Source organism: Leopardus geoffroyi, chromosome D4 (genome assembly GCF_018350155.1).
Source record: "Leopardus geoffroyi isolate Oge1 chromosome D4, O.geoffroyi_Oge1_pat1.0, whole genome shotgun sequence".
In the NCBI taxonomy this organism is placed as follows: domain Eukaryota; kingdom Metazoa; phylum Chordata; class Mammalia; order Carnivora; family Felidae; genus Leopardus; species Leopardus geoffroyi.
This window is the reverse complement of record NC_059342.1, coordinates 43,764,858-43,792,607: the sequence shown is the minus strand read 5'-3', so window position 1 is coordinate 43,792,607 and position 27,750 is coordinate 43,764,858. Positions and strand designations below refer to the sequence as shown.

General features: G+C 41.7%; 1 protein-coding gene across 9 annotated transcripts in view; it reads right to left on the bottom strand.

Moving 5' to 3' along the window:
• The window catches only part of ADAMTSL1 (ADAMTS like 1), an 884,660-nt gene that overhangs the window by 27,450 nt on the left and 829,460 nt on the right, over positions 1–27,750 (bottom strand). For 7 of the 9 annotated variants that reach the window (XM_045467750.1, XM_045467751.1, XM_045467748.1 and 4 more), the window contains 3 exons: positions 7,071–7,283; positions 5,280–5,460; positions 2,130–2,337 (listed from right to left, as the gene is read on the bottom strand). In XM_045467750.1, coding sequence (XP_045323706.1) covers positions 2,130–2,337; positions 5,280–5,460; positions 7,071–7,283 — 602 coding nt within the window. The other 2 variants (XM_045467756.1, XM_045467758.1) reach the window with 2 other exon arrangements.

The following is a 27,750-nucleotide window of genomic DNA, read 5'->3' as shown; positions in this document are numbered from 1 at the left end:
TTTAACAAGATCCACATTAAGAATAAATCCAGGTTAAAGATTTAATGATTCACATTAAAGCTTGAGATCTACTTGCCTACAAGGTTTTAGAAGAAGGGGATGAGAGGGTTTGAGGGAAAGGAAGGGGGAAGGACCTTTTTTTCCTCTCTTTTAGAAAAAGTCATCACTGAGAATGATCAACGTGCACAATGTATGTCCTCTTCAGTGACCTCAGTGATACAATGCAAAACATCTCCCCCGTGTGTAGCCAGATCTGTTCCCAATTGTAATTTCACAAACTGCCAGTGAGCCTGGAGGGCCTAGAAGCAGTAAGCCTTGGGCTGAATGAAAGCTAGCAGAAGTGGGCTTTTCCAGGTAAGAGAAAGATGATATCCCCCAGGCATCAGAGCAAAAGGGAGCTCATGCGTCTTTAATTATGAAGCACATACATTAGGTCACTAGAAATAAGGGAGGGCTGGTAAAGGTGCCAAAAAGGAGACTCAGGCCGAGTGTGTTGATTGGCCAGTGCTGAGATTATCCCAGGACTCACCTGGGACAGGAATGGCTTATGCAAGTGCATGGCCAGATTTCCTCCAAATAACATTTGATCTTTGTTAGAGATGGCTACAGCATATATTAACTTCATGGGAAATTCCAAGTGATTGTTTTCCAAAGAACACACCTCGGGGTGGGGATGGAGGAACATGAAGGCAGTAATGTGCAGAGAGCCAGTTCCAACAAGTTTCAAGTTGCTAGCTGCCCAAGATGTTCAGGTACATTAGTTCACACAGTTACACAAAGAATTAAGAGCCTTGTGGTGGTTTTGGGGTGTTCTAGCACGCCATGCTTAATGGCATGTTTCAGATACCAACCAGTCACAAACTATGCCTGACCAGAGTGGTTATCCTGTCAATAGTGTCAGCCTCTGACAAACAATACTTGTTACCACATAGTTAGTGGGATGGGTACTAGCTGATTATCAGCCTCGGCAGGCAGCTTTTAGATGCTAAGTAAGTCCTCAGGAGGTTTTGAACACACGCTTTGAAAGGAACAGAACATATGCAATTATGTTATTTCCCCCAAGCACCACACTCGATTGTTTTGGTCCCCACCCCGTGCCAACAACATTCTAAAACAGAGAAGGGGTCAGAGGAGTAGGAAAACTACTTTCGCTAAATAGAGATCCTATGCATCTGCACTGGGGAAAGCCTAGGCCTCTAATTATAGTGGGAATTTCTGACTAATGCTCAGTCCTACCTGATTCAGAAATGATGCGAGAACAATGGCCAAGTGACTATCAGTGCCTCCAAGGTGGCTTCCATCATGGCATAGTGTCTGTCATTGCTCAGGTTTGTTCTTCCCCACCGAGAATCTTCAGTTTGTGTTAATTTGTAAAGTCATAACTAAACATAAAATTTCCTCTCCAAATGGAGAGAGTCTTGTGGTTCCTTCCTATATCTAGAAGAGGCCCCATCCCTCCTGGGGTCCAATGAGCCTGCATTGTTGCAGTGTGTTAAGCTAACCTAGGACTTTCTTGGCTGTCTTCTGGCTGAGAATTGAGAAGGGAGTTGGTGGTTCCAAAGCAATCCAGCCTAGGCTTCAACTCTTCTTGGCTTGGAATAGGGGTTCTCTACTATGGCTGCACCCCAGAATCTCCTGCATAGTTTCTAAAACTTGCCCATGCTCAGATCCCGCCTCTGAACAACTGACTTAGAATCTCGGGGAGGTGCAGCCTGGCCGATTCTGTGTATCCCAGTTGAGAACCCCTGGCCCAGAATAAGACTGCAGTCCCCACATGGATCTCATCGGAGTTTTAAATCATCAGCCTCAGACAGATAGTGAGGAGAGGTGGCCTTACAGAAAATGAGTCTGAAGAAAGGGGTGCTGAGGGTTCGCTAATGGCCTGAGAAAGGGAAGACCTCAGGGGGGGAGGGAAATCAATAGGAAAACTGTAATGGCTGTGGGAGGTGTGTCTGACAAGAATGAGCAGAAACTCTAAGCTTTAGGATGGATACTGGGCAGGTGAGTTGATTGACAGATGGGATGTGAAAGGTCTGACATCACAGAGAATGTGGCAGTGGTTGCATTTTACTTCCTACTTTGGCAGCGTCCATGCTTTTAGATTTATCTGTCAAATAAAATCCTCTCACCTGGCCCCAGCTGGAGAAGGCCCACTCCACGCAGAGCTGTTGGTTACAGGCCTGGGTGTCTACTGGCCGTTTGGCAAGCTGGGTACACATGTCATTGGACACAGGAGTGGAGATTCCAGAGGCTTTCAGCTTCTGGCAGGTCACCCGGCGGGTCTGGACACCTCCCCCACAGCTCCGCGTACAGGCAGACCAGGAGGTCACCATCCACCTGGGGAGAGGGAGAAGAATCAGGGCAGCTGCTGAGGGTCAGGCCTTGGACAGAGGAATGATGCCATATGTTCTCAGAAAAAGAGCCTGTACATCCCTCTGTTCTCATCACACAGCTACTAGTACTTTTCCAAGGTGTACATGGAAGACTGAAAATGGTCCCCCAAAAGAATCTACATCAAATCCCTGTAAATGTTACCATATTTGGACAAAGGGTCTTTAAAGGTATAATTAAGGACTTTGAGATGAGATTATCCTACATTTACTGTCATCACAAATGTCCTTATAAGAGAAAGACAGAAATTAGAGAAGAGGAGGAGACCGTGTGACCACAGAGGCAGAGGCCGGAGTGATGTGGCCACAAGTCACAGGATGCCCGGAGCCACCAGAAGTTGCAAGGCTCGAGGAAGCTGCAAGGAGTGCACCCCTGCTGACATCTTGATTTTGGACTTCTGGCCTTCAAAAGTATGAGAGAATAAACGTCTTTTCTTTTAAGCCACCGTGTTTGTGTTAATTTGTAATGGTAGCCACAGGAAACAAATAATCTTTGGAAATTGACTACAAAGCATCTTGAAAGAGTAGTCTGAAGATCAGTGGTCTCAACCTGACCCTGGTCCCAAAAGCCGTGAGCCTGCAGGTAGAACTCTCTGAGCAGACAGTCCTTTAGGTAGTTACACTGCACTGGAGTTCCTAAAGCCATCCAAGTATGTGACAGAAGAGGGCCAGTTTCCTAGGGAAGTCAGACCCAAACTGTGCCACTTCCTGACCCAGGCAGTAATCTGGCTCTCACTGAAGTCGACACTTTATCTGCTGGTACTCACTGTATTTTCTCCCTTGCCTTAACCCACATGCCACTGGATTTTGTTTAATCCCCGAGAAACATGCAAAATTCATTCTAGCTTTCTGGAGCAGTCTCCCACCTCTCCCCTCCATGGGTCACAGTCTATAGGTCTTACACCTCTTTGAGGGCTGCACGTGGCAAATGTAGTTCCTCTCAGAATGTTCTCTTCCAACTACAATTGGGATCCTTAGAGGTGAGATTGACTGAGACTGTGCAAATGGCCTTTCTCATCAAGCCAAGCTGTAATCCAGTAAAACACTCTGAAATCCTCGGTCCATATATAAACCTGTAGGGGCTCTCTGTGCATGTTTGCACTGTTAGTTCTCAGAGAAGGGGAAGGGGGCACAGTTTGGGGGAAAATAGCGAGAAAAGACTTGGTGCTTTCCAGCCATTTTATTCAATCTAGGGGATAACCAATCAAATACCCACCCACCAAAACATTCTTTGGTTTTAGTGCCCGAGAAAAAGTTTATCTAAATGAAATGGCTGACTAGCTACCTGGGTCAAAGCAGGACCTCCCAGCCCTATTCAAAGACAACCAGGGCAATACTTGTTTGTGTTCAAAGAAGGCTACTGAAGTGCCTGAGAGGCCTGGCAGGGAAACTAGTCAAAGGTAAGCCTGTGGCCACTTCCTACTCCAGTGGCGCCACATCTGGCTCTCAGGAGAGGCAAGTAGCAGAGACAGGGAGCACATTCCTCTTGAATCTGGATCTGTGACTTATTTAGTTTGGTGGAACTTCCCTGCTCCATTTGCCCTGGAGAGAGATGACTGAATGCAGATTTCCAACCCACAGGAGCAGAGCCACTTAGGAAGCAGGCACGAGGTGTTTTAAAGCTCCTGGGGGCACTGAAACCCAAGCAGACATGGCCATTATTTCATTTGCAGAAGTAAATGAGGCTGATTGATTCTGACCATCACCACAGCAAATCAAAAAGTCCTTGGCATGTCCAAGACGTCGTCTTCATTTCAAATAGCTTGGCGAGGGCAGTCTTCCAGCCTCTTACATCCCCGGTGAATGTCAGGCCTGCATTTCAATCAACTTTTATTTCCAAATATACATTTCAGCAATTTTTCAGGAGCTGGGATGGGGGGTTTGAGAAAGGAGAGGGACGGCTATGTTACAGTTCAGGAAGGGTATAAAAGGACATTAATCATTCCCATGGAAACCTTCCCGTCAGCAAGTCAAACTGCTGATATTAATGAGCGTGTTTCATATTTCATTGAGTCTCTCCTGGTTTCAGCTGCTCCTTATGACTCAGCTGGCAAAACACAAAGCGGTTGCCTAAGTAGTATATGAAAGTCCCACAGATAGGTACGAAAGGGCCACTGCAAGGCCCAGCCAAGTCCCCCCAGGCTTGGGGTGCCATGCTGGTGCCAACTCTAAACCCATCCATTATCCCTTTAACTACTGCCTGCAAACTGGGGGTAGGGTGCTCTGTGCGACTCACAGCTTCTCTAGGCTGTAAGAGGCAGAGATGGTGGGTGTCATTCTGAGACAAGATGCTGAGAATGTATATCCAACAGTGAGGCGACTATAGAAAATGAAGATTTATTGTGACTTCAGCAGGATGCAACCCTTCAAAGACAAGGCTAGGGTAAGATTTCCTCACCTAAACTGGAGTACTGATTAGCACAGTTTTTGAAGTTAGAAGAAAGGGGAGGGGCTGGGGTTGAGGTCAGTAATTCCTATCTCCTCAGCACCTCAACTGCAAACACATTTCTCCTCTTACAAACAAACTGGAGAGCCCATTTCTTAATGCAGGATGCAAGCTAGCTCTTGCTAGGGCCTGGGATGCTCCTGTTCCCTGAACAGATCCTCTCGGGCACTTGGGACAACCAGATAGCCCTTAGCCGGCCGAGTGGTAAGGGAATAAACTGCTGAGGGAGGAGGCCCATCCTGAGGGATCTCTTCTGCACAGTGGAGAGGCCTGACAAGTCTGTACCTAGAGAAAAGAACAGTGTCTTGGATGGCAGGCCCCCTTGCCGGCACTCCGTGTCTCTCCCTGTGCAGTGCTGGACAAAGGCTAGCCACCAAGTCGGCTAGAAGCCAGGGCCCAGCCTTGGGGTTGGGGAGCCCCGAGCCAGTATCTGCCACACTCACCGAGAAGGGCAGTCTCTCCGATTGCATGCAATGGGCTGCACGGCAGGGCGCACCTTCCCTGCACAGTGGGTGGGGTTGACCTCTGTGCTGTTCAGGAGGCACCTCAGGCGGGGTTGCTGAACGCCCCTGTTACCGCAGGAGGCTGAGCAGGTTGCCAGTCTGTCCACGGACCACCAGTAATCTGTCACAGGAGGAGGATCAGAGGTGAAAAGAAGACTGCATTATTGCCCATGCTCTGTGGGCACGAATTGTTATGAATGAGGCTCTGTCAGTGGGCTCCATTCCCAACTTATGCAGGCAAGTGGCATCATCTCCAGGAGACTCAGTTGGCTTATCCGTAAAGGGAGTACAAAGCCTCTACCTTGTGAAGTTATTGTGAGCACCAGATATAATGAAGGGAAAGGGCCTAGCCCAGCACCTGGCGCCCAAAGAGTATTTAGAATCAGTGCCTCTGGTCCTTAATATTTTTAAGCACACTTCCAAAGTGCTTTTTCTTTCGAGTGGTTCAGCAGAAAGTGACTTTATTTTTCAACAAAGAGATATAAAAATATCACAAATAACTAACACTCATATTTATATGTGCACATTTGTGTTGGACTTTGTAGATGTTACTAAATGAAAGAAAACCCAGTCTATCCAGAGAGTACTCTGGACATGAGACGATGACGTAAGGGAGAAATTCAATTTCTTTGGATTTTCTTTTTGGGGGTCTGGGACTCACTGGTAGGAAAGCTGTTAAAAATAACTGTGGGCTGGTAAATTGGGAGTGCTTATTTGCAAGGTCGTATATTACAAATCTTGCAGATAGGCACTGGCTTCTGGTTTTCAGCAGAGAATGGCTGGTTGGCAAGAAAATGGAACATTTACTTTCCTGTCTTGAAAGCCAAATGGCAGGGGAGGATGTTTAAGGGGAAAACCCATTTGCTCAGAAAAATCTCCCTCCTCCTGTGCTACACTGGCACAAAATTCTGTCCCTTCCCACAGAATACTCCATTTTAGAATGCATGCAAAAGAATTTTGCTTTCCCTTAAAATAATCACACACAGGCCACAGGTTAGAACTAGCCTATGGGAAACTTGAAAGCCTCACTTACTTTCTATTTAACATGGCCCACTTTGGGTTTATTTCTCACTGTTTTGGGCTCATTCACAACGCTTTCTTGGTGCAGCTAATGCCAAGCCCCTCCCAAGGGCTTTCTGACCCGCCTGTGTTCCTGGAAGATTAATGCATGAGCCATCCAGTCTGTCTTTGATGGGGCCACAAGAAAGGTGCCTGCAAAACACTTAGCACGTGACTGCAGTTTAAGACTCTTTCGGACGATAAGCAGGTACTGGCACTGGCTTGAATCTCCAGGAGAGGAGGCAATAACCAAGCAGTTCTGATCAAGAGGTTATTTTCTAACAAAACCTACAGAGAAAACTTGCACATGTGTGCTTGCATGCACACGTGTGTGTGTCTCTGTGTGTTTCTTACTAAACAAGCATAAATGAAACTTTTTTTTTGACTTTCATATATCATGGTGTTTCTTTGGTCCACGGTAGCACCAACATTGTGAAGCAGAAGGGCCCATTTATGAAATCAGCACTGACTTTTCCAGATTCTGCTGGGACAGAGCCTGGTGGCTCTTCTGAAGGGCCTCGTTGTATGGAAACATGATTCAGCTTTGACTTTCATGCTCTAGGAACCACTGGAGATCAGAAATAATTTAGTTCTATTAGATAATTAGATTCTCAGGTCAACTTTCTTGTTCAAACAATAAGCCCAGCACCCAAAGCCTGAAGGGTTTCTTACCTTGGATCACCAAAGAGGCTTTTTGCACAAGCATTCCTGCCTCATTCTGTGCAAGGCAGCTGAATTCCCCTTGGGACCCGCCACTAAGATTTGCAACCTGGAGAATCTGTCCAGCTGCCAATATATGATGTGTCAGTCCTGGGACAGTGGAAACTGGCTGACCACCATGGAACCAGGTGATATTTGGGGTAGGATGACCTTTGATGGGACAGCCTAGAAGGAGAAGAGAAGAGAGAGAAGCCATTAATAAAGCCAAGAGGGACATATTCCTGACAAGTTCTTTTAGTGTCTCTGTGGCTCTAGAAGCCATACATGCACTGTAGCCCCCTTACCGGTGGCATTTTTCTTTTGCTTGCTATTTCCAAGCAAATAGATGTTTTTATTCTCTGGAATTCTGGGAAGGTGACTATTATTCATTCAATTAAGTAAAAATTCTCGGAGAATACAAACTGCTTATTTCTATGTCCTTGTAATTAACCTTTAAAAAATGAAGCAGTTAATATTCACTCATTGAAAAAATTTTGAAGTTAATTAGTTCCTACACTGATTTTCTACTGGAAGAAATCACTTCTTCAAATGTAGTGAGTTGGAAAAGATGCTACATAGTAACAGTTAATAATCAATTTAATTGGTAAAAGTCTAGTATCTGCTACCATTTTACTCTTTATGTGATTTTCAAGCCAAAAATTTTTAACAGACTCTAGGAAAGCAATTGTAAACACCAATTTCATTTTTCTATCAGTCAAGAACCTTGGCCTTCTAACAGCTCTTACCAAGCCTGCATTTGGACATGTATGATATTCTAATTATCTACATAGTCATTAAACATACTTTGATACATTAAAATTCCAAAATATTAAGCTTAGATATTATGTCTACTCAAGCTTTTGTAGCATAGAATTATTAAAGTAAACTGATTGTTGCTGTGAGAAAAACCTAATTTTCTTTAAATTCAGAGTACTCGCTGAATTTGCTGTTGTGTCCTCAAGAACTTAGCTTCCACAGAAAATTTATTTAGAAGCTCAAAACACATGGTAAACCAGTCAAAATTAAAGATACTGGCAGTTTTCCCTCAATTTAGTTACAGAAGTAACGATTTTGTGCCTACTGTTCTGGGGATAGATAAGACAGTGATGGTTATCTTCCTTCTTGCAAGGAGATCCTAGCTGGTATTGAATAAGAAACAAAGCACACTAATAAAACTGAGATGTAAGGCAGAAAATGATGAGATCTGTGAGACAAGAGAATGGCCACCTGCAATGGCCACCTATGGATCTGTAAGAGAAGGAATTTTCCAATGTTGTCTTCTTTTCTGTTCCGGGGTCAACACTATTAGAATTTATACTAGGATGCAGAGCTAACACAGGGAAGGTCCTTAGAGATGATCTAGCCTACAGAGGAGGAAACTGAGGCCCAATGATGTTAAGATACTTTCCCACGATTAAGTAGCAGCCTTTCTGATTCCTTGCCTTGTGTTCTTTCCTTTCTATCTGCCACTTGTATAGCTGCACACCAGCAAATTACTTAGCCTCCCTGTTATCTCTTTCCTTTGTCTGCTCATTCCTTTTGTCTCCTAATGCCCTAATTTCATATATACATATATACATATACACACACACTTTGAAAAAGGGCCCTGGAAAAATAACGCTGTAATTGACTCTATGAAGTTCAGGATGGGATACCACTGTTACAGAACCCAGTTCTTCATTCCTCCCTGTATTGACTCACTTTGCCATGTAACTTTGCAGTGGCCTTCCATGATGGGTGGGTTACATGTACTTCCCCACCTCCTGATTTGGGGTTTGGCTATGTGACTACTTTGGCCAATAAAATGAGTCAGATGTTACACTAACAATGAACAATCTGAAAGAGAAATTAAGAAAACAATTCCATTTATAATATCAAAAAGAATAAAATACTTAAGAATAAATTTAACCAAGGAGATGAAAAACATGTACACTGAAAACAACAAAATGTTGCTAAAAAATTAAAACATAAATAGGATGCTATGTTCATGGTTAGAAAACTTAATATTGTGAAGATGTCAATAACCCCAAGTGAACTACAGATTCAGTGCAATCCCTATCAACATCTCAATGACTTTTCTTTTTTTTTTTTTTTTTTTTTTTGCACAGATATAAAAATCCACCCTAAAGTTTATATGGAATCTCAACAGATACTGAATAGCCAAGACAATCTTGAAAAAGAAGAACAAACTTGGGGTTTTCACACTTCCTGATTTCAAAACTTAGTAGAAAGCTACAGTAATTGAAACGGTATAGTACTGGTAAAAAAGATGTACATTATAGACCAACAGGACAAAATAGAGAGTCCTAAAATAAACTCTTGCTTATGTGGTCAAATGATTTCCAACATGGATGCCAGGACCATTTCATGGTGCTGGGAAAACAAGACATCCACTTGCAAAAAATGAAGTTGTGTATTTACTTTATACCATATAAAAAATTAACTTAAAAGTATAAAACTCTTAAAACACAGGCAAGAGTCTCATGGCATTTGGCAATGATTTCTTGGATATGATACTACACAGTTAACAAAAGAAAAAAATAAACTGGACATCATTAAAATTGAAAGTTTTTGTGTGTTAAAGGACACTGTCACCAGAGTGAATAGGTGACCCACAGAATGGGAGAAAATATTTGCAAATCGTGGATTTGATAAGGGATTAATGTCCAGAATATATAAAGAATTCTTACAACTCAACAATATAAACAGTCAAACTAAAAAAAAAAATATGGGCAAAAGACCTAAATAGACATTTCTCCAAAGATTTTAAAATGGCCAATAAGCACATGAACAGATGCTCAATATCACTAATTTTTACAGAATGCAAATCAAAACCACAATGAGCTACACATCACATCCAGTAGGATCGTTATTAAAAAAAAAAAAAAGGAAATACCAGTGTTGAGGAAGATGTGGGGAAAGTAGAATCCTTGTGTATTTCTGGTGGGAATGTAAACTGATGCAGCCACTGTGGGACATAGTATGGAGGTTCCTCAAAAAATTAAATGTAGAATTAACCATATGCTCCAGAAATTCCACTTCTGGATATATATAACCAAAGGAATAGAAAACCAGGACTTGAATAGCTATTTGTACACTAATGTTTATAGCGGCATTATTCACAATAGCCAAAAGGTGAAAGCATCACAAATGTCCATCAATGGATGAGTAGATGAATGAAGTATGACATGTATGTATGATAGAATATTATTCAGCCTTAAAAAGGAAAGAAATTCTGACATGTGTGACAACCTGGATGAACCATGAACACATTAATGAAAGAAGCCAGACACAAAAGGACAAATATTCTAGAGGCACCTAGTGTAGTCAAATCCATGGAAGCAGAAATTAGAATAGTGATTGCCAGGGGCTAGAGGAAGGGGAGCATAGGGAATTGTTTTTTTTTTTTTTTTTTTTTTAAATTTTTTTTTTTAACGTTTATTTATTTTTGAGACAGAGAGAGACAGAGCATGAACGGGGGAGGGGCAGAGAGAGAGGGAGACACAGAATCGGAAACAGGCTCCAGGCTCTGAGCCATCAGCCCAGAGCCCGACGCGGGGCTCGAACTCACGGACCGCGAGATCGTGACCTGGCTGAAGTCGGACGCTTAACCGACTGCGCCACCCAGGCGCCCCAGGGAATTGTTTTTTAATGGGTACAGAGTTTCAGTTTGAGATGATGAAAAAGTTCTGGAGATGGAAAGCATGATGGTTGCACAATGATGTGAATGTAATTAATGCCACCGAACACTTAAAAATGTTTAAAATAGTCAATTTTATGTTATGAATATTTTACCACAATAAAGGAAATGAGGCAGATGTGCTGGTATACCAGTTCCAAACCTAAACCTCAAGAGACTGTGTGTTTTTGCTTGTGCTCATGTGCCTTTGCTATCACCAGTAGAAGAACATGCCTCGACTGGCCTGATGATCCCAAGAGGAGGTTGAGAGAAATGTGGAGAACAGCCAAGTCTCCCCAGCCAAACTCAGTTTAGTTCAGCTGAAGTAAGTAAGATCAGTAAAAATAAATGACTGCTATTTTAAGCCATTGAATCTTATTATTATTATTTTTTTTTTAATGTGGTGATAGCTAACTGATACACTTAGGGGGAAGGGAGTTCCAAATTTCTCCTAGCTTATGAATCCAAAGCTTGGGATAGGGCAAAGTTTCTGCCTGTGGGCTGATCACCTATGTCTTCTTATTCAGATACTTAGGAGGAGCAAGTTCCCTGCACGCTCCTGGTGGCATCTAGGCATCTAAAATTTTATGAAGTCTGTGGTACTGACATTATACTCCTGTTATAAAATGGAGGTAAAAATGGCCTTGGGGAGAGGTGTATAGAAATCAGTCTACTGGGGATCTCCTGGGAGCAGCAGTACCGAACTCTCTTCAGTCCCAACTGTAGTCTGGAGTTAGATGCTGATTTCATTTTCTAATAAAAGGCAGGAATACTGTACATTTACTTAGTCAAATAGCATGATTTAAAAAGTGAAGCTTGAAACCAGTATAGCTTTTCAGACTTGCCTAAACAGGCCAATATATGTCTCAATCACATCTGCTTTGAAGGGGGAAAAAAAAAGGTGTCATACATGGTTAAGACGCTGGTTCCAGGAATCATTATGTTTGGTCAGTGGGGACAGAGCCCTGGTGAGGCTGACTATATTCTAAGTTGATAAGTAAGAACTTTGGTATTCCTGAGGAAACATGAGATATTTGGCAAGGAAACCTCTCATATTTAGCCTAATCTTCATTTTCCAACTCCATTAGGATTGATTTTCTGAGAGAGTTTTTAAGCAGAAAAAGGAGCAGTAGCAGCCTCAGGCTGTTTTCTATGGCTGATGAAGTTACTTCTCTGGGAGCCAGGAATCCTAGTCAGCTAAATAGGAGGTCCATTTGCATAACAATTTACATTTATAATCTTCCCTCCTTCTTGGAATCAGGGGCCAGAGTGAGCAGCCAGGACATCTCTCTTGGCCCATCTGGGTCTTGAGTCTTGGACATGCTCCCAGGGCCTTCCAGCCTAGTGCTCCCAGTGCGGATGAGATGGGGCAGAGTTCTTTCTAAGGGCAGGCATCAGGGCTGCCATGACATGAAGTTCTTACAACTTGAGAAAGACTCATGAGTAGCAGCAGTGAAGACAGCTGTATGGAGCAGCTGTCTTCCTAGTAATGCCTCTCATTCTGAAACCTATCAGGATACAAATCAGTTTTGTAGAAAGTTTTAAAAAGAAAAGCAATTTTGTCACTCTCAAATGCACTGACACAGATTCATGACTCTCAATTAGAAGCTTAGATTTCAATAGGGTTCTCTGGTTTCATTTTTCTAATCTGTAAATGAGAGTTTTGACTGAGTCAACGGTTTTATAATTGATAGTTTCCTGGGTCCCTAAGGGGCTGCAGAGGTACCTGGGGAGGGGCCTTTGAGAGGAAATCAGCATAAGGTGGGGCTCTGGGGATTCTATTTCCATTTCAATAATAAACAAATATATTGGGCTTCTGCATAAGAAGATTCCACGATTAATAACCACTGAATTAGATAACGTTTAAGGTCCTTTTAAGGTACCTAGATTTCCCAACATCATTTCAAACTCAGCATCCTCACCCTCTTCTTCCTGCTCCCCAATAGCCAAGTACCAAGGGTAAAATAGACTATTCAATCTATGTGGCTTAGATCATTGTGTAGGGATACTGAACTATGCCAATGAAAAGCTCATGGAAGAGATGTTACATATGAAAGTTATTGAGGATTAAGGTAAACTGAGGGGTGCCTGGGTGGCTTAGTTGGTTAAGGTAAGTCAGGAAGAGAAGCTATTGCTTATCTCTACCCCTGGAGATGGATGAGTTTAGTTTTAAGCACAGGTTTAGTTTTAAGCATTTAAAGGTTGTGATGGAACCAGAGTACAGAAAAATCCATCAAGATGATGGAGATAAAAATGGAAGTCTGATATTTGCTACAAATTTGGGGAACCAATTTCATACATGTGTGTGGAGAAAGTCTTCAATGAAAAGAGATCAAGCCTCAGGACAAAACAGTGGGAGAATTCTAGCATTCAGTGATTGAAGACTAACGAGGCAGTATTAAAGAAGTCTGAGAAGAAATGGTGTGAGAGGACAAAAATTGAGACTATGTGATATCCTGGAAATCCAGAGAGGAGAGAGATTACAGAAACTAGTTGTTAGAAAATAAGTGATTAGTAAGAATTTGTGTAATGAATGAATGGCTTCATTTGTTTACAAAAATAACCGAATAAACAAACAATTTCCCCACAATCGCTCCACTCCCTGCTCAGGCAATAGGTAAATTCATCCTCACTCATGTTTGAATGATCAAACTTCCAAGTTAATAGAATCAGAAATAAAAGTGTATGATCAAAATATCCTATTCAATGCTATGCACACCCATGTATTGAATTTAAGAGAAAATTTACCTCTGGGTCTTCAATCTTTAGAAGCAGACCAACATCTGGGTTATTAAGAAGATGAAAAACTAAAGAGGGTGAATGGGAATGTTTCAAATGTAGCAAAACAAGAACAGAGTAGATCTCGGCCAGAAAACTCTTCAAACAGCTTGACTGGGGATTCTAGCTTCCAGTAATGGTGAATAACTTGGTTGGACTAACCTTCCTGCAAATAGCAATCATAAAATCTAAACAATAACCACAACAACCCCCATTAAACAACTCTTTGAAAGCAATGAAGAGTAACCAAAAGCAGTGACAGAAACAGGAGGGTAATCTATCCTAGAAATTCAGGAATTGCAACAAGTGTGATTTGCCAGCTTGTAGCTTGCTACCTGAGCAAATTCCTCAAAGCTCATGTGGCTCAGAGAGGTGGCTTGACATGTCAGATGACAGAGTCTGGGGGTTGTTAGAACAGCTGAAAAGTTAAGGGAAAAATCCTGGAAGAGTCACAGTGGGGATAAACCTCAAAATCTACATAAATCCTGTCCAAATTCTTAGTATACAAACCCCAGGGGACCCAGCAAAAGAACAGCAGCTAGAAGCTGAAAGAACAGAGTAGAAAATTCACTTGGTGTTCACTGCAAGGAAGACAGATGAACACTCTTCTGGGGAACATAACAGAATCCAGAGTCTCTACAATATACCATTTATAATGCTCAGTATATAATAAAAACTATTAGACAAGAAGAAATGTGACCCATACCCAAACAGCAATTTCTCTCAGGATTGCATGAATTGTGAGATGCAAATGTTTCAGTGAGTGGACAATGATTTTTAAGCAACTATTATAAATATGTTAAAAGACTTAAAGGAAAATACACTCATAATAAATGAATAAAGTATCTCAGTGGAGAAGTAGAAACTAGAAAGATAAATTTCAGAGCTGAAATGTATAAAAAATGAAATAAGAAATTCATCAGATGGGCTCCAACAGAAAGTTGGAGATGGAATGAGTCAGTAAACTTAAAGCCTTAAAGAGTATACTAGTTTTCTAAGGCTGCCATAACAAGGTACCACCAACTGGGTGACTTAAAAAATGGAAATTTATTGTCTCACAGTTTTGGAGGCTAGAAGTCTGAGATCAAAGTGTCAACAGTGTTAGTTCCTTCTGATGGCTGTGAGGAATAATCTGTTTTACCCCTCTCTTCTAGCTTCTTGTGGTTTGCTGGCAGTCTTTGGTGTTCCTTGGCTTATAGATGCATCACTCCATGCTTTCATGTTCACATGGGGTTTTCTCTTGAGTGTCTCTGTGTCTAAATTTCCCCTTTTTGTAAGTCATATTAGATTAGAACCCACTCTAATGACCTCATCTTAACTTCATCATCTTCAAATACCTTATTTCTAAATAAGGTCACATTTACAGGCTTATAGGTACAGAGGGTTTGGAATTTCAATATCATTTGGGGGTACATAATTCAACCCATAACAGAGGACTATCCCAAGCAGAGCACAGCAGTCTGAATGAATTGATGAGATAAAGAATACAGTTCAAAGAGGCTCAGGCAGCTAGATGTTGTTGAGAATTTTGGAGATGAGAGTGCTACATAGAAAAAGAGCTCCAGAAATCTGCATAAATTCATCCTGACAATCTGCTCAATTAAAGATATAATGCATAACTCTATAAGGCTGAGCAAAGACCAACTAAGGAGTTGTGAGTCTAATAGTTCCCAAAGCTCAAATAGGGCTGGGAGACCTTGAAATTCTGACCAGCCAGATTGGAATATCCTTATTGATCATCTGGAGTATTCAACAGAAACCTTAGAAGGGGCTACAATAAAGACTACTCTAGAGGTGCCTTAATAATGCTTAAATTAAAAAGAAAGTCAAAATTAAACATTGAATAACTGTTTAACAGAAGAAAATCCAACAATCTCTAGGAGACAATAAAATTCAGATACCTACTTACACAAAATTTACACCATCCAGCACTCAATCAAATGTTAACTGATAAGTCTAGAAGCAGGAAATCTGATCCATAACCAAGACAAATTCAGTCAGTGGAAACAAATCTAGAAATTATAGGGATTATAGAATTACCAGACAAGGATATTAAAGTAGAATGTTAAAAATATGTTAAGTATTTAAAGGAAAACATGCAGATAAGAATAGAAGGTATAAGAAGAATCAAATGAACTTCTAGAAATGAAACATACATCTTATGAAATGAAGAATTCACTAGATACAATTTAAATCCTAGAGAAAAAAATTTGTGAAATTGACGATGCAGGAACGGATAATTGCCAGAGTGAAGCAAAGAGAGAAAGAAAACTGAAAAAAATCACATGTTCAAAAACATATGTCAGACAAGGATATAGTTAGACATGTGTATCTGTCAAAAATATAAATGTCAAAAATGTACGGTTAAGATTTGAGCATTTTAATGTATGTATATTTCACTTAAAGAATAATTAATTGGGGGGGAGAGGTAGAAGTACAAGTGAAACAGAAATGGCAGCATGTTTATTGATGTTGGGTGATGAGTGTTGTTTACTTTGCATATATGCAAAATTACCCATAATAAAAAGGAAAAAAAAAACGTATTTCTGTTGTCTAAATCATCGATCATCATGAGCAACTCAGCGTCCAGAGTTGCTTTGCTTTTTTTCTTTTTTTAATTTATTTTTGAGAGACAGAGAGAGACAAAGCACGAGCAGGGGAGGGGCAGAGAGGGAGGGAGACACAGAATCTGAAGCAGGCTTCAGGCTCTGAGCTGTCAGCACAGAGCCCGACGCAGGGCTCGAACCCACGAACTGTGAGATCATGACCCGAGCTGAAGTCTGACGCTCAACCGACTGAGTCACCCAGGTGCCCCCCAAAGAGTTGCTTTTCACATATTCTGCTCATTCTATGTTTTCTTCTGTAAGGGTTTAACACATGAAAAAAATTTACTGTTCCAGCCTGCTACTTTCAGATCTTTCCGCAAACGCTTTATAACCTGCCCAACTTACAAATTCCTGCTCATAGGTTCACCTTTGTTCATTTAGCCCTGTTGAAGTCAGAGGTCACTTTCATTTGTACTTCTATCACCCTTGATTCCCACAACTTTGGTTCAGTTGCTCTGTATGGCAGAAAGTGCTAGTGATCCTATCATAACTGCCCTTTCCTTGGAGTACAAGAACCCCTGAATTTCAGTTAGGGAGACATTTCCCATCCCCCTTTGCAATAAGGTATAGGACATACGACTGCCTTCGGTGAGATGAGGGGGAAAGTGATGTATACACTGCCTAGGACATGTCTTTAAAAGAAAAGGGCTTGCTCTTGTTCCCCCTTCCTCTATCCTCCATGTATGTGGAGTGGATCATCATGGCCCAGGTGTTGGATGTCCCAGTGATAGGAGTGCCAATTTTTTTTTTTTTTTTGGTCTGGGTCCCTAGATGACATGGTAGGTTGTCAGACCATCTTTGGAATGCCTTCCTCTGGACTGCCAAGTGAGATAGAAATACACTCCTGTCCTGCTGACTGTGATTTTGGCTCTTTGTTATAGGTTGTTGAATGCATATCCTAACTATGACAGTCCTAAATATTCTTTCCTTTACAGGGCCAGTGTCCTGCTATATAGGTTATTGTGTTTTCCTTCACATCTGTACAGTGACCAGAGAGAACATACTTCTAGTAAGTGTGACTACTCACCATGCATTGAAAATGGTATTAGGGAAGTCTGCTTTCAAAGGTAAAGGGAAAGTCAAGACCAAAATAAACTAATTATAACTAAAGCCAATGAACAAAATTTCTGGCCATCTGCCTTTTCCATCACTAATCTGTCTTTCAATGCTTTTCTCATTCTCTTTAAAGACTTACTTTGTATCCAGAAGTGGTATCCTCCCCAGAACACGTGTGATGCAGGCCTCTGTGCTTTTATGTACATATTTATGTGCATGTCTCTATGCGTACACAGTGGTCTCTGAGGTTTGCCCACCGCAATAGTCAAAATAAGAAATCTAACATGAATTCCCACAGTGTATGTTCCCAGTGAATAATTATCCATGTTTCACTGCTAATGAGAAAACCTGGCTTGTAACAGGGGTTCCTTTCTGTCACGGACATTTCTCATTTGCTAAAGTAAAAGAGGTATCAATCATTTTTTGAAGGTGAGCAATCTCTCTGTGTGCCATTTCACAAGGACACCCAAATCAGGGGCTAACGTGTTCCACACCTCCAGAGAGACCACGTAATGAACCACTCCCCTGCCCCCTCTGATTCAGTGAGGATGTTGACAGTGTTTCATGCAGGGGCTAGCATCTCCTTTTCTGTTTCCCTCCCGGACACATGAACGTTGACCATTTCTGTCCTCCCGACTGCAACGCCTACGCCAGGAAACAGTCAATCAGCAGGGAATGACAGTGCTCTCTTTCCTCAGACCTCCGTTACTACAGGTCTTGAGTTGGTTAGGTGTCTGAGGAGGAAGCAGTGCTTGGGAAGCCTGCCTAGCTAATGAGAGTTCTGGCAGCAGAAAGCCTCTCTCTATCAATCCTTTTCAACCAGTGAAAGAAAATATTGCCTTTAGGCCTCCATTCCTAGGTCTACTGTGGCTCTAAATTGAGCCAAAGCCAGGTGTGATTCATACATGTGTGAGGGTTTTTCCTCCTAGTTTCACCTACTATTTTTTTTTAAATACATTAACTGGAGAGTGATAAAAGTTTAGAATGAGGGAGAGGTGCACAGTAAGAAAATCAAATTAAATATGAAATTGCATCCTCTGGGAGTCCGTTTAGCTGTAATCTGCCACTAGTTGACATCCCTGATTAAGTCAAATTGACCTCACTGACTTTCTTCATCTTTGTCTATTTCACATTGGTTTCTGCAACTAAAGTAGCCCCACTCAGGGAAACAGGTTGATTCAACAGAGGAGGAAAACATGGGGGAAGAAAACTGGGAGGCCTGGTGGCCCTGGCTTCCACTTCCTTGCACCCTTTGGAAGATGCTGGTTTACCTTAAAGATGGGGAGATAGGACTGCCTTTGAGGCACCTGTCTAGAACGAAGCTCTGAACTCATGATGGTCATTACTTAGTGGATATTGTCATTGAATTGAAGGGCTGAAAACCAGTAGCATTTCTGGTCGGCTGAGAGAGAGGCAAGCAGCTCGATTTATGGGCTTCCTTGTAGGATGGATGAAGCCAACTCGGGCATTTGTCAGCTGCTCATCACCTGAGGGAGACACATATCCAGAGTTGAATTCCATGAGCTCTTAGCCTTCATGAGAAGAAGGCAAGAGTTCAGGGTGCAAATTCTTCCATCTCTCCTCCCTCGGCAGCCAAATAGTTCAGAAAAAGGCACCTGAGCTTGATAAACCAATTGTATAGAGCAAAAACTGTAAATAGACTGAAAGAGGCCCAGAAGGAACAATGGTTTGAAAATGGAAGACACAGTCTAAAAGAGGAGGAGAAAAAACTAGTGCTCTGGAGGGTTTCATTTATTTAACCACTATCTAAAGGCAAAGAAAGCTGTGGCAGATTAGGACGTGCTGTGTAAAAATATTAAAGACGTGGCATTATTACTTCATGAGCTGGCTCTGGGCCTGTCAGCATTTCCATTATAATCCTGTATTTTTCACGGAGTTAAAACTTACTATAAAAATGATGTGTGCTGGGATGAAACTTGGCACTTGGTGGAGTCAGTCTGGGAGTCCTTTCCTTAATTTAATTTTACAAAACTGGAAAATGCTCAGCCATTTAAATTTATGGAGGGATCTCCATGCTGCGCGTGGTATACGGTGCACACTGGCCTCACTCTAAGGCCATGGGGTGACGGACGAGAGCAGAGAGGCTGCCTCGCCACATTTTCTGGCTGCTCCTTTCAGGTTTGGTGTTCCCTGGAGTTTGAGAGATGGTCTCTAAAGCAGCATAGAATGGGTGGGAACTGGCACCAGGCAGTAGGCTGAAAGACATGATTAATTCATATCGGAAAAAACTCAGTTCCTTACTCCCCATTTGGCAGCTGGACCCCAGAAGGCTGTGGGGGAAGACACACAACTTTAATTTTCACTCCGATTTTTGGGACCTCCCAATAAGCTGGTCGAATAAGCAGGCCAAGACTATTCCCATGTACATTTGCCCAAAGAAAACTAACTTTAAAACATTCCTGGAAGAAAAGGAACTATACAAGCCCATTTTCCATTCCCCAAATGTCTTTTTACCCCTAGGGCAGGCTTTGGGTTTCCACTGGCAGGGGGTATGCTAATGTCTCCATGCTCTTGGGCATCTGGTACAAGAACTTGATATATTTCTCAGCATGAAAAGTAGCTCCATCCAGATTTATGACTTGATTAAAGCCTTGCCTTCTCCAAAATGGTTTGGTTATTGCTTGGCTACTGCCCTCAGCCAGTACCTTAGGATCTGATTATTCTCTTACAGGTAAGGAAGGTGATTGCCATTTATGATGTCCATACGTACAGAGTCTCAGCTATGAAAATATAATTGCATTGTCTAAGTTAGAGTTTGGCACTGCTGAACAACATGCTTATCCAGGGTTGACTGGGCTACCTGGGGGTGGGGGTTTGGAAACTGGTCCAATTTCTTTAAATTCACATTAGTGTTGACGGGGATTGAAACTATCTAAAGTGGATAATACACAGAGTTCCCATGTGTCCTTCTCTGCCAGCAGGCTCTTGGCATGAAACGCACCTTTAAAAACACATCAGCATTTTTTTTAAAGTTTCAAATTTCTGGGTTTATAAGTCCCTGGTTGACTCTACCCTCAGGCTGCTGGCAGGTGCTACCAGGCCTGCAGGAGGAAAGACTGGGGTGACCCCAGAGGAGGCCTGGCTGGAGGCTGTCTGGAGCAGAGGAAGGGAGTTTCAGTCCACTGATGAGATGGCCTTTTAATGAAGCCCAGAATGTGGATCTTGCTTGGGCCATACCATACTTTTGAGGAGGGTCCCAAGTCTGAACCCCCCTCTCTGTGTGTGTTTAAAGGTTACAGCCACCAAGTCTAGATTGTGTAAGGAATGAGACTGCTATTTCACATTTGGCCCAAATGGGGACAATATTTTAGGGCTTTCAAGAAGTCCTCTGTAATAATCTAGGTGCTACTGCTGTGAGAAATGATGGTTTCAGACTCTATGAATATTCTCTTCCCTTGCGGAATATAGCCGTCCTTACCCCCTCACGCCAGCCAACGGAGAGGCCAGCTAGAAAACATCCAGATTAGGCTGGGGAAAAAAACAAAAGCCAGCAGCAGCTCAGAGCCAACATGCCTTCGTGAACTCAGCCTAGGTTTGGCTCGCTTATGGGCCAGAGTCTTTGCAAAATAAATAAAAACCCACACACGCAAGAAAAGAGCCTTCGCTCACAGCCCCGTACACACCCCATTTCAGTTCTCCTCTGCTGAACCAAAGCCACAGAACAGCAGTGGATGTGAAGAATGGCTAATATTCATAGCAGGTATCCTCAGAGGCCTGACTGGGGCACACCACAGAGTTCAGCGGCAAGTCACAGGAAGGAGTAACTGCTGACGAGGGATTCCAGGGTGAGCGGTAGGGGTGGGGCTGCTGGGGGAGCATTTCCAGGGTGAGTGGTAGGGGTGGGGCTGCTGGGGGAGCATGAAGACCTTGCCTGAATTTATTATTCCCACATAAGCCTCCTGGGTCTTGAGACTCCAGAAACTCCTCAACAAAGTAAAGAAAATAATAAACAATGTGACTGAGGTGAATAAGGGGAGGGTTAAGCAGGCGGGCTGAAGCAGGGATGCGAGCCATGTGGAGGGAGAAAGGAGAGAGATGGGAGGGATTTGGTGGTGAGTGTTTGCAAGAATGCTGCTGGCTAACTCTGCTGGTGTCATAATATGTTCTGGCAGGTGATGTCTGGCCTTTGGCAGCCAAGCCGGAAGAGTGTGTAGTTTGTGAAGGGCCCAGAAATAGAGGTGTCCTATGAAGAGGAGGTCAGAAACCTACAGCCCTGACTGAAAAAGCCATCACGGCAATGGGACACAGATCTAAAGAGCAGAGAGTGGCTGTCCAAATGCCTGCTCTTTGTCTGGCAACATACATTTCTGATACTGATTTGTTTTGGATTCTAATCCTCGTTGTGTTTGGTTCTCAGATCTGCCTTGGTCCTCTACAGTGCAGAGACTCCCTTGGAACATTTAGTGTGCTCCCGGGTGATGTAAGGTTGAGGTGGTAAGTTCAGACCCTCGGGGCAAATCTGACCTTGGAAAGAATCACCTGGGCTTAGAGACCCTAAAACCAAGGCAGTCTCCTTAGGGAACTTGGGATTCTAGGCAAAGTAGCCCTGAGTGAGGCAGAGGGCATGATGCTTTGCTGGGAACAGAGAACTTATTGATTGAATTCATTCTTTATGGGCTTTCCTATTCTCCAAGCACTCACATCAGGTGAAAGTAGAGGGTCTAGAATGGGAGAGGAAACAGGGCTATTTGCCTAATCTCTATACAACTGATGGAAGTGAGAACTAATGTTCTCACTGAGCTTCTCAAAGGCATTCCAAGGACAGTACAGATATGAAAGGCTAAAGATCCAGGCTTGGGGAGAGCAAAAACATGTACCATGGGGATAGGTAATGCCTGTTATTCAGTAACCTCACCCGGTACCTACACTCCACGTTAAAAGGTGCAATTAGCATTCCACTACTGTTTGGCTCCTAGAGCTTTCTAAAGACTAAAGCTGGGAAATACCAGGAAACAGGGAAAGAAATAACTCTTCCTATAGTAAGGAGACTTTTTTTTCTCCTAAAATGCATTTTTGGATTATGATTTTGCAGGGTTGGACTGAAAGAGAAGTGTTTACAATAAGGTGCTCACACATTGCTATCTCTTTGTCAAAATAATTTCTTAAAAACTAAGCAGTAGAAAGATTTTTTTTGTCATTGTTGATAAGAAAGTCTAGAGCAAGAGTGGGCAATTTTTCTTTTTAAAGGCCGCACAATACATATTTTGGACTTTGTGGTCCATATGGTCTCTGTCACAACTACTCAACTCTGCCACTATAACTTGAAAGCAGCCACAGACAATAAATAAATGAAAAGGGAATTAAGTGGGCATAGCTGTGCCCAACTAAAACCTTAATTACAAATAGGTGGTAGCCTAGACTTGGCCGAAGGGCCAACTCTGGTCTAGCGTATGAGATCATTAGAGTTTCTGTATGCTAAGAACCACACAGTGTAGTAAAACCACTAAATGTATTTTTACCTCTACAGACAACTGCCATTTTCACAAGAGAAGAAAGATGAATTCAATACCTTCTTTGCTATGTAACAGGCTCAATTAATTGTTTTAAAGAAAATCCAGTGCATGTTCATTATAGGTTAGAAGTTCAGATAAATATAAGAATAAAATAATCCTGGGGCGCCTGGATGGCTCGGTTGGTTAAACACCTGACCCTTGATTTCAGCTTAGGTCATGATCTCACAGTTTATGAGACTGAACCCCGGGTCGGGCTCCATGCTAACAGCAAGGAACCTGCTTGGGATTTTCTCTCTCCCTCTCTCTGCGCATCCCACGCTTGTGCTCTCTCTCTAAAATAAATAAATATTAAAAAAAAAGAATAAAACAATCCTAATCGTATGAATGTTGTTTCTTCTAATCATACATGTGCACATATATCACTGAATAGGTTGATAAATCTCAGTCTCATCAATGAATATAGGTCTACATCTTTCTTTTAAATTGCCGCTTAAGATTCTATGTGTGAGTGCATCAGAACTTTTGTTTAATCAATTCTCTATACATAATTATGTTGTTTCCAATTTTCCATTAATATAAACTAAGGTATAATAACTTTCTTAGTATATATAATCTTTGCATCCAGATATCTCTTAGGTTACATTACTGAGGTAGCATTGCTGGATCAATAAGCATCATTTAAAAATATATTGCCTCCAGAAATGTTATACTAATTTATGCCTTGGGCAACAATGGATGACAGTAAATGCCAACTGATTATTGGATATTGTGGTTGGTAGGCAGAATAATGATCTTCCAAGGATAATCACATCCTAATCCCTGAAACCTATGAATATGTTACCTTGCATGGCAAAAGAGGCTTTGCAGATGTGATTAAGAAAGGATCTTGAAAGGATTGTGAAAGGGAAGATTATCCTGGATTATTCAGGTGGGCACAATGTAATCATAAGAGTCCTTATAATGGGAAAGGAAGTGGGCCAAAGTCAGAGAGAGATGTGAAGAAGTTGCTAGATGTTGGCCTTGCAGATGGAAGAGGGCCAAAGGATGTAAGTAACTTCTAGGCGCTGGAATAGGTAAAAAAATGGATTTTCCTATAGAGACTCCAGAAGGAACACAGCCTGGCTGATCTTGATTTAGCCAAATAAGACCCATTTCAGACTTCTGGCCTCTACAACCATAAAAGAATAAATTTGTGTTGTTTTAAGCCACTAAATTTGGGGAAATTTGTTATAGCAGCAATAGGAAACTAATACAGATTTTGTAAATGTTTTTCATCTTTGCCAATCTCCTCATATTTAATTAATATTGTCTAATTATTATTTGCATTTATTTACTAGTAAGATTGAATCTGTTTTTGAGCTTTTAATGTATAGCAAGTCATTAGTGTTGCTGGGTCATGGATATCTTTGAGAATCTGAAGAAAGTTTTATTAGAGAAAAGTAGGTTTGCTACATATGCTAGGGAGCTTACAGCCTCTTAAAGCTCATGGTCCCCAGGATAAGAGCTTCTAAAAAAAAAATAAAAAAAATAAAAAAATTAGACTTAGAGAGCAGGGCTGGAAAAGGTACCAATGATAGCATTCTCTTATTCAAATCCAGAAACATAAAACATGCTAGTACTCCCTGGCTACATAAGACTTGATGTTATAAAAAGTGCCTGGCTTAGAGGGTGGTCACCAGTGATCTGGCCAAGCAGATCCTTCCTGCAACACGGAATACAAAGACGAGGTACTGTCCAGAGCCCCCTTTTGTTCTCTACCTGTTTTACCCTCTAGCTTTCAAGCCTGGAAGCAATTTGGTTTCTGTTCAGAAATTCTTACACCAGCCATTTCTTTCCGTTTTCCCCCCTTAAACAATTAAGTCTAAAAGCCACCAGGTGAAGCCAAAGAAGGCAGCAGCATTCATAGGGAGGAGGTGGGAAGTCATGGTAGACCAGAGTGGGGCACTAGGCCTGAGCAGGGTGAAGAGGGCATCTACCTGAGGATTGTGGTGATGGCTTGGTGAGGGGTGTCAGACCCTGAGTGGGATAAAGACCAAACTGGGGTGGGGGTAGAGACAGTGGTGATAGATTATATTGAGAGGGTTTGATTAAATAAGTATATATATTAAGGGTAGTGGGAGACAGATAATTGCAAATATTGAAAGGGTAAAAAAACAGAATAAATACTGTGGTGTTGGACAATAGTTGGAGATGTAAGGAAGGACTCATGAATCCCAATATACAGACATAGAAATAAAACAAATGTGTTTGCGCGTGTGTATATGTATAGATAGATAGACAGGCAGACAGTTTTCATTTCTCTGCACTGAGAAGGACTGAGAGCAGTGATACTCCAAAAGCAATGAACAGACCTGGGTCAGAGATCTGGGTTTCTAAATATCAATTCTCCAAGGCTAGAGCAGGTAAATTTCAAGATGAGACAGAGAGTAAGAAATTATCAAAGATTCATATGGACATATCAAAGGGTACAGGAGTCACCTTAAAGAGGCTCTAAATGACTGAATCTGAGAAATTTCTTGCATAAAAGTAAAACAGGTTAGCAATAGATTATAGCCCATTCAATAAGACAGGAATCTGTGAGTCCATGCAGATATAAATAAGTAAATGAAGCAATTGAGCGTTAAATGAGGAACAGAATATTTAACATAGTCTCAAAGCATCTCTTCACAAAATACATATTACAAGGGCAAAAAGGGAAACTTTAGAATGAAAAAGCCTGGCAGATACCACCTTAAACAAGTGATTGGAATTAACATGAACCGTAGTGGTACAATGGCAATCATGATCATGTGTTCGGGTGTAATGGGAAGAGTTCAGCATCACTTTTGTGATGTTTCTGCCAGAGATGCATAACTTGAATCTAATCATGAGGAAACCTGAGACAAATCCAAATTGAGGAACATATTTTAAAATAACAGTCCCATAATCTTCAAAATGGTTAAGGTCATGAAAGTCAAGGGAGCCTGAGGAGCTGTTCCAGATTGAAGAAGACTTACGAGACATGAAAACTAAATGCAGCATGGGATTCGGGACAGATTCTTTTGCTGTTAAGGACATTATTGGGACAACTGCCACAACGTGAAGGAAATGTACACTGGGTGATGGGGTATTGTGCTGTCAACTCATTCGGACCAGGTAGAAAAAATTCTTTATGTTATACTTCCAACTTTTTTGTGAAATGGAGATTATGTCAAAATAACAGTATGGTAATGAAAAAAGCAATTCTTATACCAAATCAAGAAATAGAACAACACGTGTGGGAGAAAAACCTTCTCTATCTGCCAAGGCCTTAGGATTTAGAGGACTGGGGGATTGACAAACACCAGCACCCAAAGCAGTAAAATTGCTGACGGTTGAGAACATGGGGTTGTTGGAGCTTCATTTCTCATACGTTTCATCAGATTTTAAGTACTTTTAAAGATTTGAGGAAAAATAGCAGCATTTGAGTAAAACAAAGTTATTATGTTACAGGTTTTGTCTGTAGTGTTTAATGGATAAATAGACATTTTCAGAGGACAATCTGGGTGGAGAAAGGAGGGAAAATCCTTCAAAAGTCATGGAATGGGATGTGTTTTTTTTGCTTTATTGAATATAAAAAGCTTATAGTTAAAAGTTTGTAAAGACTTCTAAACAAAAGTTTTGTTTGATTTTTACCTCCAATTTCACTTTGTATCATATTTTCTCTCTAACTCCACCATTTTATGAATGATTTCAGTGTGCTTAGAAGAAGAATCTTCAGGGGCGCCTGGGTGGCGCAGTCGGTTAAGCGTCCGACTTCAGCCAGGTCACAATCTCGCGGTCCGTGAGTTCGAGCCCCGCGTCGGGCTCTGGGCTGATGGCTCAGAGCCTGGAGCCTGTTTCCGATTCTGTGTCTCCCTCTCTGTCTGCCCCTCCCCCGTTCATGCTCTGTCTCTCTCTGTCCCAAAAGTAAATAAACGTTGCAAAAAAAAAAAAAAAAAAAAAAAAAAAGAAGAAGAATCTTCCCCCAAATCTCGAGGCCCTCTCTATGTTCCTGACTTACATTCAGAGCTAACTGTGACGAGTCACTCCCTGAAGCATGGCTTTGAGCAAGGATCTGAGATACCGCAAAAGTTCATTAAAGTTGAGAATAGCAGGATTACAAGGAAAATAATTAAGAGGGGGTGCAGACTTTATGGTTCATATAGGAACACTGTGGTCATTTTCTTCTGGGCCTAAATTCTTCTCCTGGGCTCAGGAAGCTGGCAGGACAACAGACAAGCTTGTGCTGGCTTCTCTCTGTTGATACCATTTCAAAGAGTCACACATTAGACACGACGGTCCCTGCCATGCTCCAGAAAGGGCCTAGAATGAATTTTTGGTCTTATCTCCTGGCAACAAAAGACACAGGGAGCTCATTATTTCTGAGCTGGCACTGCCCGCAGAGAAATGGAGAATTCCATAATCATAATGGATTTTCACATAAAAACGTTCTTGACAGAATGATGTTTTTGGAATGAAACCTGTCTTTCTACGTACCTTTCAGAGATAAAGTAGTAAAGGTGAATGATGAAAGAGAGTTTAGACTTTTAAACAGATACAGACGTCTTACTAGGTTATGTTTCTAGAATAAGAGTACAATTATTATTGTCATCATTTCTTCCCTTTGGACTGAACCTACTTTCTAAGATTTGCTCTGACAGGCTGTAGTGGATAGGGAACAGCAAATGGTCAACAAAATTCTTTTCAGCTGAGTAGGTTTTCAGAGATGGTGCAAATCCTTTTCTATATTTAGGAATGCTACGTGTGCTCCTAGCATGGGGATATCCTGGCAAAATTTCTCTCTCAAACGACCCATGAGAACACTGAAACAAAACCAGAACCCAACTATACCAGTGTGTAACCTCATTAGGATCTTAAGGGAGCTGAAATGTGATTCTGACTCACTGCCTTGCTCTCCTTTCTACCAGCAAATGGAGGATGTTTTCTCAAGTTGTTTGTCCTGTGTATCCATAGAATGGGAGATTTAGAGCATAAGCTGAGTGATGATCAAGATGTGGAATTCTTTTTTTTTTATTTGAGAGAGGGAGAGAGAAACAGAG